Raw genomic sequence first — 13,134 nt, 5'->3', positions numbered from 1 at the left:
TTAGCCCAGAATTTGATATCCAGCTGCCAGGGCAAAAGGCAGAAGTCATGAAAAATAATTGTAAACACTGTAAATATTGAGTCTTTTTAGAAACTTGATGTAATGGTCAATAAAAGTTAAAAAAAAAAAAAACCTTATGAAATGCTGATAACTGTTCTTCAGTAACTATAGAAATATCTGACTTAAAGATCTAAAAACATTAAAGAAGACAAATTTGTGAAAGCATATTGGTGTGTCTCAAACTTTTGGCCATGACTGTACGACGTATGTAGAGTAAATTACAAAGTATCCACCATTAGGATTAGGAAACGATCACAACCTATATCCTTGCCATCACTTCATAATGACCTATGCTCAGATCAGAGCTTTTATAGAAAGCTCTCCTGTAAAAGTCAACGAGTCAGAGCGAGTCTATGTCCATATAGCTGCGGGACAAAACAAGTACCGTATATACTCATGTATAAGCCGAGATTTCCAGCCCATTTTTTGGGGCCGAAAGTCCCTCTCTCGGCTTATACAGGAGTCATATACCTGGGAGTCGGCGGGGGAGGGGGAGCGGGGTTGTCAGAGATCATACTTACCCCCCCTGGCGCTGTCTCTGCAGCCCCCCCGCTTCTCCACGGTCTCCCTTCCTGCCTTCAACGGTCAAGTGGTACCGCTCATTACACTCATGAATATGCGCATATTCATGAATGTAATGAGCGGTATCACGTGACCGCTGAAGGCAGGAAGGGAGACCGTGGAGAAGGGGGCTGCAGAGACCACGCTAGGAGGGGGTAAGTATAGTGATATTCACCTCTCCCGGGTCCATCGCTGCTCACCGAAATGCCCCCATATGCTGCGCCCATAAGATGCTCCATATATTATGCCCCCATATGCTGCTGCTGAAAAAAAAATGCCATACTCACCTCTCCTGCTCAGGACCCGGCACCTGAGATATTCACCTGTCTGGGGTCCATCAGTGCTTACCGCTGTCTGCTGCATCCTGTGTCAGTGACGTTTAGGCAGCAGAGGGCGCAATGACGTGGTTAATGCACGCTGCGCCCTCTGCTGGCTGAACAGTCACTGACACAGGATGCAGCAGACAGCGGTGAGCAGTGAAGGACCCCGGACAGGTGAATATCTCCGGTGCCGGGTCCTGAGCAGGAGAAGTGAGTATGGCATTTTTTTTTGCAGCAGCGTATGGGGGCATAATATATGGAGCATCTTATGGGGGCAGCTTATATGGAGCAGCATATGGGGACATTCTATAGAGCAGCATATGGGGGCATAGTCTATGGAGCAGCATATGGGGGCATATTCTATGGGGCAGCATATGAGGGCATATTCTATGGGGCAGCATATGGGGGCATAGTCTATGGAGCAGCATATGGGGGCATATCCTACGGGGCAGCATATGGGGGTATATTCTATGGGGCAGCATATGGGGGCATAGTCTATGGAGCAGCATATGGGGCATATTCTATGGGGCAGCATATGGGGGCATATTCTATGGAGCAGCATATGGGGCATATCCTATGGGGCAGCATAGGGGGGTATAGTCTAAGGGGCAGCATATGGGGGCATATTCTATGGAGCAGCATATGGGCAGCATATGGGGGCATATTCTATGGAGCAGCATATGGGGCATAATCTATGGAGCATCTTATGGGGGAATAATCTATGGAGCATCTTATGGGGCCATAACCTTTATGGAGCATTATATGGGGCATATTATTCTATGGAGCATCTTATGGGGGCATTATTAACCTTTGTGCAGCATTATATGGGGTGTATTTTGTATGGAACATCTTATGGAGCCATCATGAACTGTATGAAGAATTATATGGGGCTCCTGATTCAATATGGATATTCAAAAACATTTAACCTACTGATGTCTCAATTAATTTTACTTTTATTCGTATCTATTTTTATTTTTGAAATTTACCAGTAGCTGCTGCATTTTCCACCCTAGGCTTATACTCGAGTCAATAAGTTTTCCAAGTTTTTTTGTGGCAAAATTAGGGGGGGTCGGCTTATACACGAGTATATACGGTAATATGAATTTCAATTTAGTCTTAGTGACCAGTGTGAAAATTGCAAGATTTCTGCATTTTTAAGCTATAGATGATGTTAATAAAATACCATAGATTTAAGATAAAAATCTGATTAAAAAATATGTCTTATTATGATGGCACATTCCCTCAAAGGGAAAATACAAAACAATATACAATTTTTTTTTTGCATCAAACTTTTTCTCACCTTCTCTCCCTTAAGATGGAAGCAATTTGTGTCACTTGTGTCTTCTTCACTGCTGTCATAATCAGATTGCTGCATGTGCCCGTATTGCCATACATCAGAGTTTGCTTGGAAACACACAGAAAGATCTATGACCCCTTCTACCGGCTTACCATAAGTATACCTGGAAATTAAGACACAAGTTATAGATGCTGGTGCCTTCTCATGGGTTGTTCAGTTACTCTGTACATACTGAATCCAATTCAGCAGTTTAATCCTCACTTATAATAAACTCACTGTCCGGTGTTAATGTATGAATCTATCAAAGTAATTTTTATGTCATCTTGAAGTGATTGCCAATCACTGACTACAGAGGGCCAAAGGTCTGGACAGCGAGCCACAGTCTCTAATCAAACAATTCAAAGTGATCAGTAGACACAAAACACCATGATTACATTTTCAGGACACAGACAATTTTAAAATTTTTCATTTTTGCGCTTTCATTTAATTCCTCCGTTTTTTCAAGAGCCATATCTTTTGTTTTTTTCTAGTTTCACAGCCATCTAAGGACTTTTTTTTTCTTTGCGGGACGAGTTGTAGGTCACCACTCATTTTACCACTTGATGTACTAGCAAATAAGACAAATAATTCCAAGTGCAATCTAATGGCAAAAAAAAAAAAACACAATTCCAGAATTTTTTTTATAAGTCGTTTAGTGCGCTGTAAAACTGACCTGGCGATTAAGTCTCTACTGGTCAATACAATTATGGTGATGCCATACTCGTACAGTTATCTTATTTAAGTGGTGAAAAAAATTCAGAAATTTGTAAATAAATAACATTTTGTTGCATCGCCTTATTATGAGACCCGTAATGTTTTCATTTTTCTGTCAATGAAGCTGCATTAGAGCTTGCGTGGTAGGATGATGCTTTTATTGATATCATCTTGGGGGTAGATGAGATATTTTTGATAGCTTCTTATTATAGGTGTTGTGGTGACTGAGAAATGTCCACTCTGGTGTTTTGATTTTTTCTTTCTCTTTACAGCATTTACAGATAAGTTTAATTCACTTTATATTTTAATATACGGTGTGTGTATATATATATATATATATATATATATATATATATATACATTTATTTATTTACTTTTAATGATGGCTAATTTGGGGGTGATTCGAATTTTCAAATATATTTTTATATTTTTTCTTGGGGATCCCTAACCCAGGGGCGGACCTATCACCACTACAGTCAGTGCAGGTGCACTGGGGCCCAAAGGTTAAGGGTGGCACTTGAAGGCAGGAGTGTACGCATCGGCTATAAGGCCCCTCAGTCAGTAAGAGAGACCAGTAGGGCCCCTCCTACTCCCACTCGTAAGAATTCTGGTACGCAGATGGATTTGGTACTCACATGATTCCTATTTAAGCAGTAAGGGTGTACCTAATTTTTCACTCACTGCTTGTTCATTTGAGTCTTGTTTTTGTTGCTATACCATTAAATGTAATTAGAATTAAAAACAGTGTAGCTTTTCTCATGTGTGTATATAGCCATAAAAAGGAAGTTATTTAACATATAAAGAAGCACTCCTATCAAAGTGTTTATTTTAATATATTGCAGAAACCATATTATACAGCACTCTGTACTTATAATTGCTCATTTTGCCTTTCTACCCAGCTATTTTTTCTGATTTCTTTTAGGTCTATGACATTACTTGATTAAAAACTGACTAGCTGAATCCTTCTAAGCTGTATGTGGAAACAGGAGCATTCTTTTTTGCCTATAGCATAATTCTTTTCACAAGAGAAGAGTTTCCTACTTAGATATAGGAGTGAATGTTCCTCACCATTTATTTCTCAACAACATGGCTCCCAATCCAACTTCTGAGGTGTCTGTCTGGACCACAAACTCCTTACTGAAGTCAGATGTGACCAAGACTGGCTGTTTACATAGAGTGAGCTTCAACTCTTGGATTGCTGTCTCAACTTTGAAAGACCACTTGGCCATCAACGTCTTTATGCCCTTAAAGTCGGTTAGGGGTGCGACTGTCATGGCGAAATTCAGAATTAACCGCCTATAGTATTCCACAATTCCCAGAAACACCCTTACTTGTTTCTTGAAGACTGGTTGTGGCCAATTTTGGATTGCCTCTACTTCGTTCACTTGCGGCTTTATTTCACCTCTCCCAACGTTATAGCCTAAGTAATTGGCGAGTTCCTTCAACATAGCGCACTTTTTGGGGTTTGTGGTAAACCTTGCTTTCCTCAGCCCATCCAGTACTGCCTGGGCCTTTTGCAGATAATTTCACCAATCCGGGCTGAAGATCACAACATCATCCAGGCAAGTTGCGGCTTACTTCTTGTAAGGGGCTAGGATCCAGTTCATGGCCCTCTGGAAAGTGGCTGGGGTTCCCTGCAGCCTGAAATTTATTCTGGTGTATTGGAAGCAACACTCAGGTGTATAGAAGGCCATCTTCTCCCTGTCACTTAGGGACAGGAGAATTTGCCAGTACCCTTTTGTTTGGCTATGGGTTGTGATGTATCTGGCTGACCCAAGCCTCTGAATCAGTTCATCGATCCGAGGCATTGAATATGCATCGAACTTGGACACCTCGTTCTGCTTCCTATAATCAAAACAAAAGCGCTATTCTCCATTGGGCTTCATCACATGGACAATGGGAATGGACCAGCTGCTCTTTGACTCCTCAATAACACACAGGCTCAACATTCTGTTCACCTCCCTAAAAATCACCTCACAGTGGGCTTTGGGAATTCAATAAGGCTCTAGGATTACCAGCACATGCAGTTCCATCAAGATTTCGTCTTCGACGACCTACATATATCTCGGCAACTCTGAAAACAGGTATCGGTTCTGCTGAAGCAGTTCTGGGCACTGTTGTTTCTGGGCTGGTGACAGGGTCTCTACCACTGTGAGCTCCTCAACTCTGGCTTCCAGGCATGTAGTTTCAAACGGGACCCTGTCTTGCCATGGCTTAAGCAGGTTGACGTGGTACATCTTGTAGGGTTTTCTTCTCCCTGGCTGGTGGACCTTATAGTGGATGTCACCAAGCTTTTCAACCACTTCATATGGCCTCTGCCACTTGCTAAAAATTTACTTTAGACAGTGGAAATTAGCATTAACATCCGATCTTCAGGGCTAAACCATCTCAGCCATGCCAACCAATTATAGACTCTTGCCTTGGCCTCTTGTGCCTGAAGGAGGCTCTCTCTCACAATCGGCATCACCATCGCAATCCTTTCCTGCATCTGGGCAACATGCTCGATGGTGCTCCGGTGCGGTGTAACCTCTGTTTCCCATGTCTCCTTTGCAATATTCAGAAGTCCCCGAGAGTGCCAGTCATACAATGGCTTGAACGGTGAAAACCCCTGTGGAGTGTGGCATGTCCCTAATAGAAAACAGAAAAAACGGGAGTAGGCAATCCCAGTCTCGGTCATCCTTCTCCACAACCTACTTGAGCGTGGAGTTCAAGGATTTGTTGAGCCTCTACACCAGGCAGTCTATATAGAGATGGTACACCAATGTCCTGAGATGTGTAATCTGGACAGCCTTACACAACTCCCTTATCACTCTGGACATAAAAAGAGTTCCTTGGTCTGTCAGAATCTTCGTTGGCAGGTCTATCTGTGAAAAAATATGGACTAGCTCTCATGCTATACTGCAGGCAGAGGAGTTTCTCAGTGGTACCACCTCCTAGTACTGTGTTGCACAGTCCATAAGCACCAGATATATTGGTGCCCTCTGGTGGACTTAACTAGGAACCCGACAAGATCCAAGGTAATTCAGTCAAATGGGACCTATATAATGGGTAATGGCATTAAGTCTCAGGCGCTGGGATTCTCACACTGCACAGGGTAGATCCCAAGCCTCGTCTGCTTCTGCGGCTGTGGTCTCCCATTCTTCTTTGATTGCAGTGGAGCCTGCTCAGCAAAGATGTCAGTCTGTGTCGTGCTCAATCTCATGCTGTTCATTTAGTTACTGCTAGCTCTCCAGCTACAGCTATAGTAACTAGCCATAGGCAGTGGCGAATAGATGTTTCCTGGGGCTAAGTCCAGGAATCACCCTACTGAGCATGCTCGTGAGATGGCGACCTCTCATTGGTGGTCGGTCATCAGCTGATCAGGTCCTGTGGCAGTTCCGGATTCGTCCATGAGCAAGGTCCTGTCTGATTGGACAAGAGTATTAAAAGGCCTCAGATGCACACACCCGTGTGCTAGTATTATTCATGTTTCATGTGTCTGTGTGAACACAGAATCTGTGTGATCCTTATCAGCGTGTTCAGGGCCGGCTTTACGCTGCTAGGAATTCCGGCTTATCCGGAGAGAACTTTGCTCATGTGGATACAGGGCTGGCATTAGAACCATTAGGAATTCCGGCACCACCAGAGAGGAGTTCTTTGTGTGCACTTGCTGATTATGTGGGATTACAGCAGCTTACACTCGTGAGCGGGTTACATTCTCTGTGAAGTTAACAGGGGTTCGTCTCTAGCTCCATTCCTCTAAACTTTGCGCCAAGCTTCACTGGTCTGTTTAGATGCAGCTCTATTTCTGTGCTCACCCCTCTAAGATGTTATCAGAGTGGGTAATCTGCACTCAGTCCACACAGGGTGACGTTTAACCCCGTGTGTTCTTTGTGATCGCTCGCTGCACTGTTCTGCCATTAATTACCCACTGACACCAGATTATCATCTCTACACGGTGGACCCCGGGTTGCGATTGCACTTTATTGTTTATTTTATTTATTGTGATCCACTAACCATAACGCTAAGAGACTATGTAAGTGAGAGATTAGAGCAGTTAGATGATGGGAGGAGCACAATGGGCTGGTGAACAGCCTCTCACCCACTTTTCACTGTTCGCCAAAACCTGGCCCTTAACCTTAACATGGCCGATTAACCCCTCACAGCATTTAGTATGCATCTCACTATATATATATATATATATATATATATATATATATACATACATACATACATACATACATACATACACACACACACACACACACACACACACACACACACACACACACACACATATATATAGTGAGGGGTTGTACTCACTCGGGTGCAACAGGACAACAAGAGGCACGTTCCTTTAAAACTTCATATGGGTTTCTTGCTTCATAAACCCAGAAGCACAAACAAAAGTGAACAGCATTTACATCGGGCAAAAACAATAAACATATAAGTCTATAGCAGGAAGGACTCTGCTCTGCCATGCCTGTGGGCACACAGGCTGGGGTAATGTGCAGCACTCAGGCTCAGTCTGTAGCCACATGCACAGGAGGCCTTCTCCCTCCCAACACACAGCCCATGTGCCAAACAACATCCTCCATTATATAGGCTGTAACTACACCCAGAGGTGAGGAATGTGAGTAGCCAGACCCAATCATCTCTCATCAATTACGTGGCCATTAGCCTCCTTACATATCTCCCCTTCTGCCTAAAGCTGTGGGGCTTGGCACTAGCAGACAAGGGATTCTTGACAGGGCATTGGCATTACCATACAGCTTCCCTGCGCTATGTTCCCCATGGAAGTTGAAGTCTTGCAGGGCTAAGAACCAGCAGGTGACCCTAGCATTTTTACACTTTGTTTTCCTCATTCATCTGAGTGGGGCATGGTCGGATACCAATCTAAATTTACGTCCTACCAGATACTACTGTAATGTGTCAACAGCCTACTTTATGGCCAAGCACTCTTTCTCCACGACTGAATAATTCTGCTCACATGAGGACAGCTTCCTACTCAGGTAGAGAATAGGGTGCTCCTCCCCTTGTATCTCCTGGGAAAGGACTGTTACTAAACTGACATGTGAGGCATCTGTTTGGAGTATAAATGATTTCCTAAAGTCAGGGACCACCAGAATCGGTTGATTACATAGAGACCCTTTCATTTGATGAAAAGCCGTCTCTGCCTCTTCAGACCATGTAACCATTACTGATTTCGTACAATTAAGGAGATCAGTCTGGGGTGCGGCAATCATGGCGAAGTTCGGGATGAACCTCCTGTAGTATCCCACGATTCCCAGGAAGGCTCTAACTTGCTTCTTGGTCAGCAGTCTCAGCCATGTTTGAATTGCTTCCACTTTATTGATTTGGGGTTTGATCTTGCCTCGACCCACTACTTAACCTAGGTACTTGGCTTCTTCTTTCCCCAAGGCACACTTCTTTGGGTTTATTGAAACCCCACCTCAAACACCACTTGGACCTTTTCTAGATGACTCTCAGTCCGGGTTAAAGATAACAATATTGTCCAGGTATGCAGTGGTGTATTGCTTATGGGGTGCAAGGATTCTGTCCATAGCTCTCTGGAAGGTCGCTGGAGCCCCCTGCAGTCCAAACAGCATCCGGACATACTGGAAACATCCATTCTGTGTAGAAAACGCAGTCTTCTCCTTGGCTTCCTGTGCCATGGGGATCTGCCAATATCCCTTCGCCAGATCCAAGGTGGTTAGGTACCTTGCGTCCCAAGTCTCTCGATTAGTTCATCAACGCATGGCATGGGATATGCGTTGTACTTGGAGACCTCATTCAACTTGCGATAGTCGTTGCAGAACCTCCATTCCCCATCAGGCTTTGGGACCAGGACTATCGAGCTCGACCAACTGCTCTTGGACTCCTCAGTGACCCCGGGTTTAAACATGTGCTCCACATCCTTGGAGATAACTTCTCGACGGGCCTCCGGAATCTGATAAGGTTTGACGTTTATGCACACATGTGGCTCCGTCAGAACTTTGTGTTCTACAACATTCTTGCACCTGGGCAATTCCAAGAACAGGTCCCTGTTGTTCTGGAGTAACTCCCGGCACTGCTGTTTCTGGGCCTTCAACAGCATCTCCGCTATGGCAACAGCTCCAACTTCGCCTTCTGGGTTGCCCAGTAAGCATGAAGTTTCAGCCGACTCTCTTTCTTTCCATGGCTTGATGAGGTTCACATAGTAGACCTGATATGGTTTCTGTCTTCCTGCTTGATGAATCTTACAATTTACATCACCAAGCTTTTCCACCACCTCATACAGCCCTTTCTATTTGGCCAAGAACTTGCTCTCCACCGCAGGAATTACCACAAGAACTCGTTCTCCCAGATGGAATTGCCTCACTCTGGCTGACCAATTGTAGACCTTGGCCTGAGCTTCTTGTGCTTGGAGGAGGTGTGTTCTTTCACTATGGGCATCACCTTCGCAATCCTCTGCTGCATCAAGCGCCATGTGCTCAATGACGCTTCTCTGGGGCGTGACTTTGGCTTCACAGGTCTCCTTGGCAATATACACGAGATCTCGCCGATGTCGGCCATACAAAATTTTGAAGGGTGAGAACTCCGTAGAGGCCTGTGGAACCTTATGGATGGAGAACAGCAGATACGGTAAAAGACAGTGCCAGTCTCTACAGTCTTTCTGTATGGCTTTCCGCAGCATGCTCTTCAATGTTTGTTAAATCTCTCGACAAAGCCATCTGTGTGAGGATGGTAGACTAAAGTCCTCAGCTCGGAGATTTGCAGGACCTTGCATAACACCCTCATCACCTTACTAATAAAAAGTGTTCCCTGGTCGGTCAGGATCTCCTTTGGCAAACCTGTCTAGGAAAACACATGGACAAATTCACGGGCTATACTCTTCGCGGAGTAGATTCTCAGGGGAATTGCCTCAGGGTAGCGTGTGACACCCAGGCCAATAGAACCTCTGCACAATCCTATCCTGTGTTTATTCCACTCCCAGATGTCCCCCCAAGATGTGTAAGTGGGCCATGTCCATTACCTTCCGTCTATAGGGCCCCAGCACTATTAACTGCTCCACCAACTCCTCCCTTATTTTCGTGACCTGTACAACAACTCCCCACTCATCATAAAATAAGGAAACCTTGTGTCAACCCCCGGCTCCTGTGCAACCTCATTAATGACAGTGACATTGTTGAAGGCTTCTTTCAGAGTTGCGTCCCTATGTTGGGCAATCCCAAAATTCTCACTGGTCACCCCTAACTCAGGAATGTCAGACAGGGGACACTTCCTCCTCAAAATGTTGCGTTCCCGTGCGGTCAGCGGAAGCATCAAAATGACGCATCTGCATACATCCGCATACATCCTGCGTTCCCAATGTTAAAGATAGGTAAGCAGGACACATGCAGAAGTATGCAGAAGTAGGCGGGGCTTAATGGAGGAAGAACGCAGCCCTCAGCAGCACCCCCAAAGGCTAATGTGAACTTAGCCTTAGGCTGATTGACAGCTCCTCTGAGTCCTTACTTCCTGCTACTGCTAAGATCTCAAACTGCGCAGTACTGTTAGTCAGTCTGGGGTTTTGGAAACTGAATAAACTTGGATTCATGAGCTCTCTCACTCCTTAGCTGGACTCTGTAAAAAGTTCATTGTAATATTAGTATTATGCAATCATTCTGACACGATATTTAGTAGGAAGTAGTGATGAGTGTGCTCGTTATTCGAGTTTTCCGAGCATGCTCGGATGTTCTCCGAGTATCTTGGTCATGCTCGTAAATTAAGTTTGAATCCCTGCAGCTGCATGATTTGCGGCTGCTAGACAGCCTGAATACATGTGGGGATTGCCTGTTTGTTAGGAAATCCCCACATGTAAAGTATTCAGGCTGTCTAGCAGCCGCAAATCATGCAGATGCTGAGACTCAAACTTAATTTATGAGCACGCCCAAGATAGTCCAATGAGTTTCATGATTTCACAAAAAATAATTAATCTATGATCTAAAAATTATCCATTTGTTCTGGCTGACTCTATATATTAATGCTTTCATTGCTGGAACTGCTACGTTTATTAAAGTAGTGACCATATTGTAAGTATGGGGTTTGGGAGTCATACAGTAACATTATTGGGCTTCTTACCTGCCGCAAATTTCCAGATGAAAAGATTTGTCTGTGGTGGCAACGTCGGATGGCGCACTGATATTTAACTCAAATCTCTTTGTAGCTAAATGGAATAGAAATGTCATTTATTACAAATTCTGACTATTGTTTAATAGCATTTTTTGATCAAGGCAGTACGTCATTATTAATACCTGAGTTATAATAATAATAATAATCTTCATTTATATAGCGCCAACATATTCCGCAGTGCTTTCCAGTTTAAAAGTTTCAGAACACAAGTCATAAATAACAACGTTAAGAATACAATAATTAAAGCAAAATAAGATCACCCTGCTCGTGAGAACTTACAATCTACAATGAGGTTAGGGAGATACAAAGTACAGGTGTGTATTTACAATGCTGTATTTACAATGAAGGTCAAGCCATCTTGAGGGAGTGAGGGATGGAGATAGTGAATGGGCTACACACGCACACTTACACATAGAATGACTTTGATTAGTGAACGTGATAGGCCACTCTGAACAAATGTGTTTTGAGGGAGCGCCTGAAACTAAGCAAATTGTGGATAGTCCTGATTTCTTGGGGTAGAGCATTCCAGAGGATAGGCGCAGCATGGGAGTAGTCTTGGAGTTGGGAGTGGGATGTACGGATTAGTGCAGAGGTTAGTCAAAAATCATTTGCAGAGTACAGTGGTCGGTTAGGCCGATGGACAGAAATGAGGGAGGAGATGTAGGGGGGTGCTGCACTGTGGAGAGCTTTGTGTGTGAGAACAAATACTTTGAATTGGATCCTATAATGAATGGGCAGCCAATGTAAGGACTGGTGAAGAGCGGACATGTCCGAATACCGATTAGTCAGATAGATGACTCTGGCTGCTGCATTAAGTATGGGCTGGAGAGGGGATAGTCGAGTGACGGGGAGGCCAATTAATAGAGCATTGCAGTATTCCAGGCGGGACTGGATCAATGCTACAGTGAGGGTTTTTGTGGTTTCCATGGTGAAAAAAGGGCGGATTCTAGAGATGTTCTTTAGGTGTAAGTGGCAAGAGCGAGCAAGAGATTGAATATGGGATGTGAAGGAGAGATTGGTGTCAAACAAAACACCCAGACAGTGCGCCTGCTGCCGGGGTGTTATTGTGGTACCACCCACGGAGAGGGAAATGTCAGATTTAGGGAGGTTAGTAAATGGCGGGAGCAGAAGAAGTTTAGTTTTGGAGAGGTTGAGTTTCAGACTGCGGACAGACAGTCACTGGCGTTCTGTAGTACAGCGGGAGTAAGGTCGGGGGAAGACGTATATAATGTAGTTGTGTGTCATCAGCATAAAGATGGTGCTGAAAGCCAAATCTGCTGATGGTCTGTCCAATTGGGGCCGTGTAGAGAGAAAAGAAGGGGACCAAGGACTGAGTCCTGAGGTACCCCGACAGCAAGAGGAAGAGGAGATGATGTGGAGCCAGAGAACAAAACACTGAAGGAGCGGGACTGGAGCCTAGAGAGTAGGAGATGGTGGTCAACAGTGTCGAAAGCTGCAGATAGGTCAAGAAGAATTAGCAGACAGTGGTCATCGTTACGTTTTGCTGTTAGAAGGTCATTGATCACTTTGATGAGTGCAGTTTCAGTCGAATGTAGGGGGTGGAAGCCGGACTGTGAAGGGTCTAGAAGGGAGTGAGTGGAGAGGTAACGGCTAAGGCGGGAGTAATCTAGGCGCTCCAAAAGTTTAGAGATAAAGGGGAGATTGGAGACTGGTTTGTAGTTTGTGCAGGATGGGTCGAGAGCGGGTTTCTTTAGTAATGGAGTAACGATGTTTTTGAAGGAGGATGGGAAAAGATTGTAGTTAGGTGGGTTGTGACGACTGAAGAGAGAGAATGGAGGAGATGTGAGGGAATGGGGTCTGTAGTGCATGTAGTTGGACGAGAAGAAGAGAGGAGTCTGGAGACTTCTTCTTCTGTGATGGGATCAAATGTGGAAAGTGAGCCAGGGGAGATGCAGGAAGGGATGGGAGTCACAGCACTTGGTGGTTGGGAGCAGATTTCCTGACGGTTATTACTACTTGCCATGGTATTGCCACGGCCATCCAGGTACA

At 44.5% G+C, this 13,134-nt stretch overlaps 1 protein-coding gene across 1 annotated transcript in view; it reads right to left on the bottom strand.

Annotated features, from left to right (window-relative positions):
• Positions 1 to 13,134, bottom strand: part of LOC141049745 (alpha-2-macroglobulin-like protein 1) — a 257,127-nt gene that overhangs the window by 194,829 nt on the left and 49,164 nt on the right. Inside the window, exons 7-8 of the mRNA XM_073546472.1 lie at positions 11,074 to 11,158; positions 2,242 to 2,401 (exon numbers count right to left, since the gene is read on the bottom strand). Of these exons, the coding sequence (XP_073402573.1) occupies positions 2,242 to 2,401; positions 11,074 to 11,158 (245 nt within the window). The remainder of the gene's footprint in view (positions 1 to 2,241; positions 2,402 to 11,073; positions 11,159 to 13,134) is intronic.

This window comes from Dendrobates tinctorius, unplaced genomic scaffold, assembly GCF_039654945.1.
Source record: "Dendrobates tinctorius isolate UK_male_01 unplaced genomic scaffold, ASM3965494v1 ptg000147l, whole genome shotgun sequence".
Taxonomy (NCBI): Eukaryota; Metazoa; Chordata; class Amphibia; order Anura; family Dendrobatidae; genus Dendrobates; species Dendrobates tinctorius.
The sequence above is the reverse complement of the archived record's forward strand: the minus strand, read 5'-3'. Positions and strand labels throughout refer to the sequence as shown.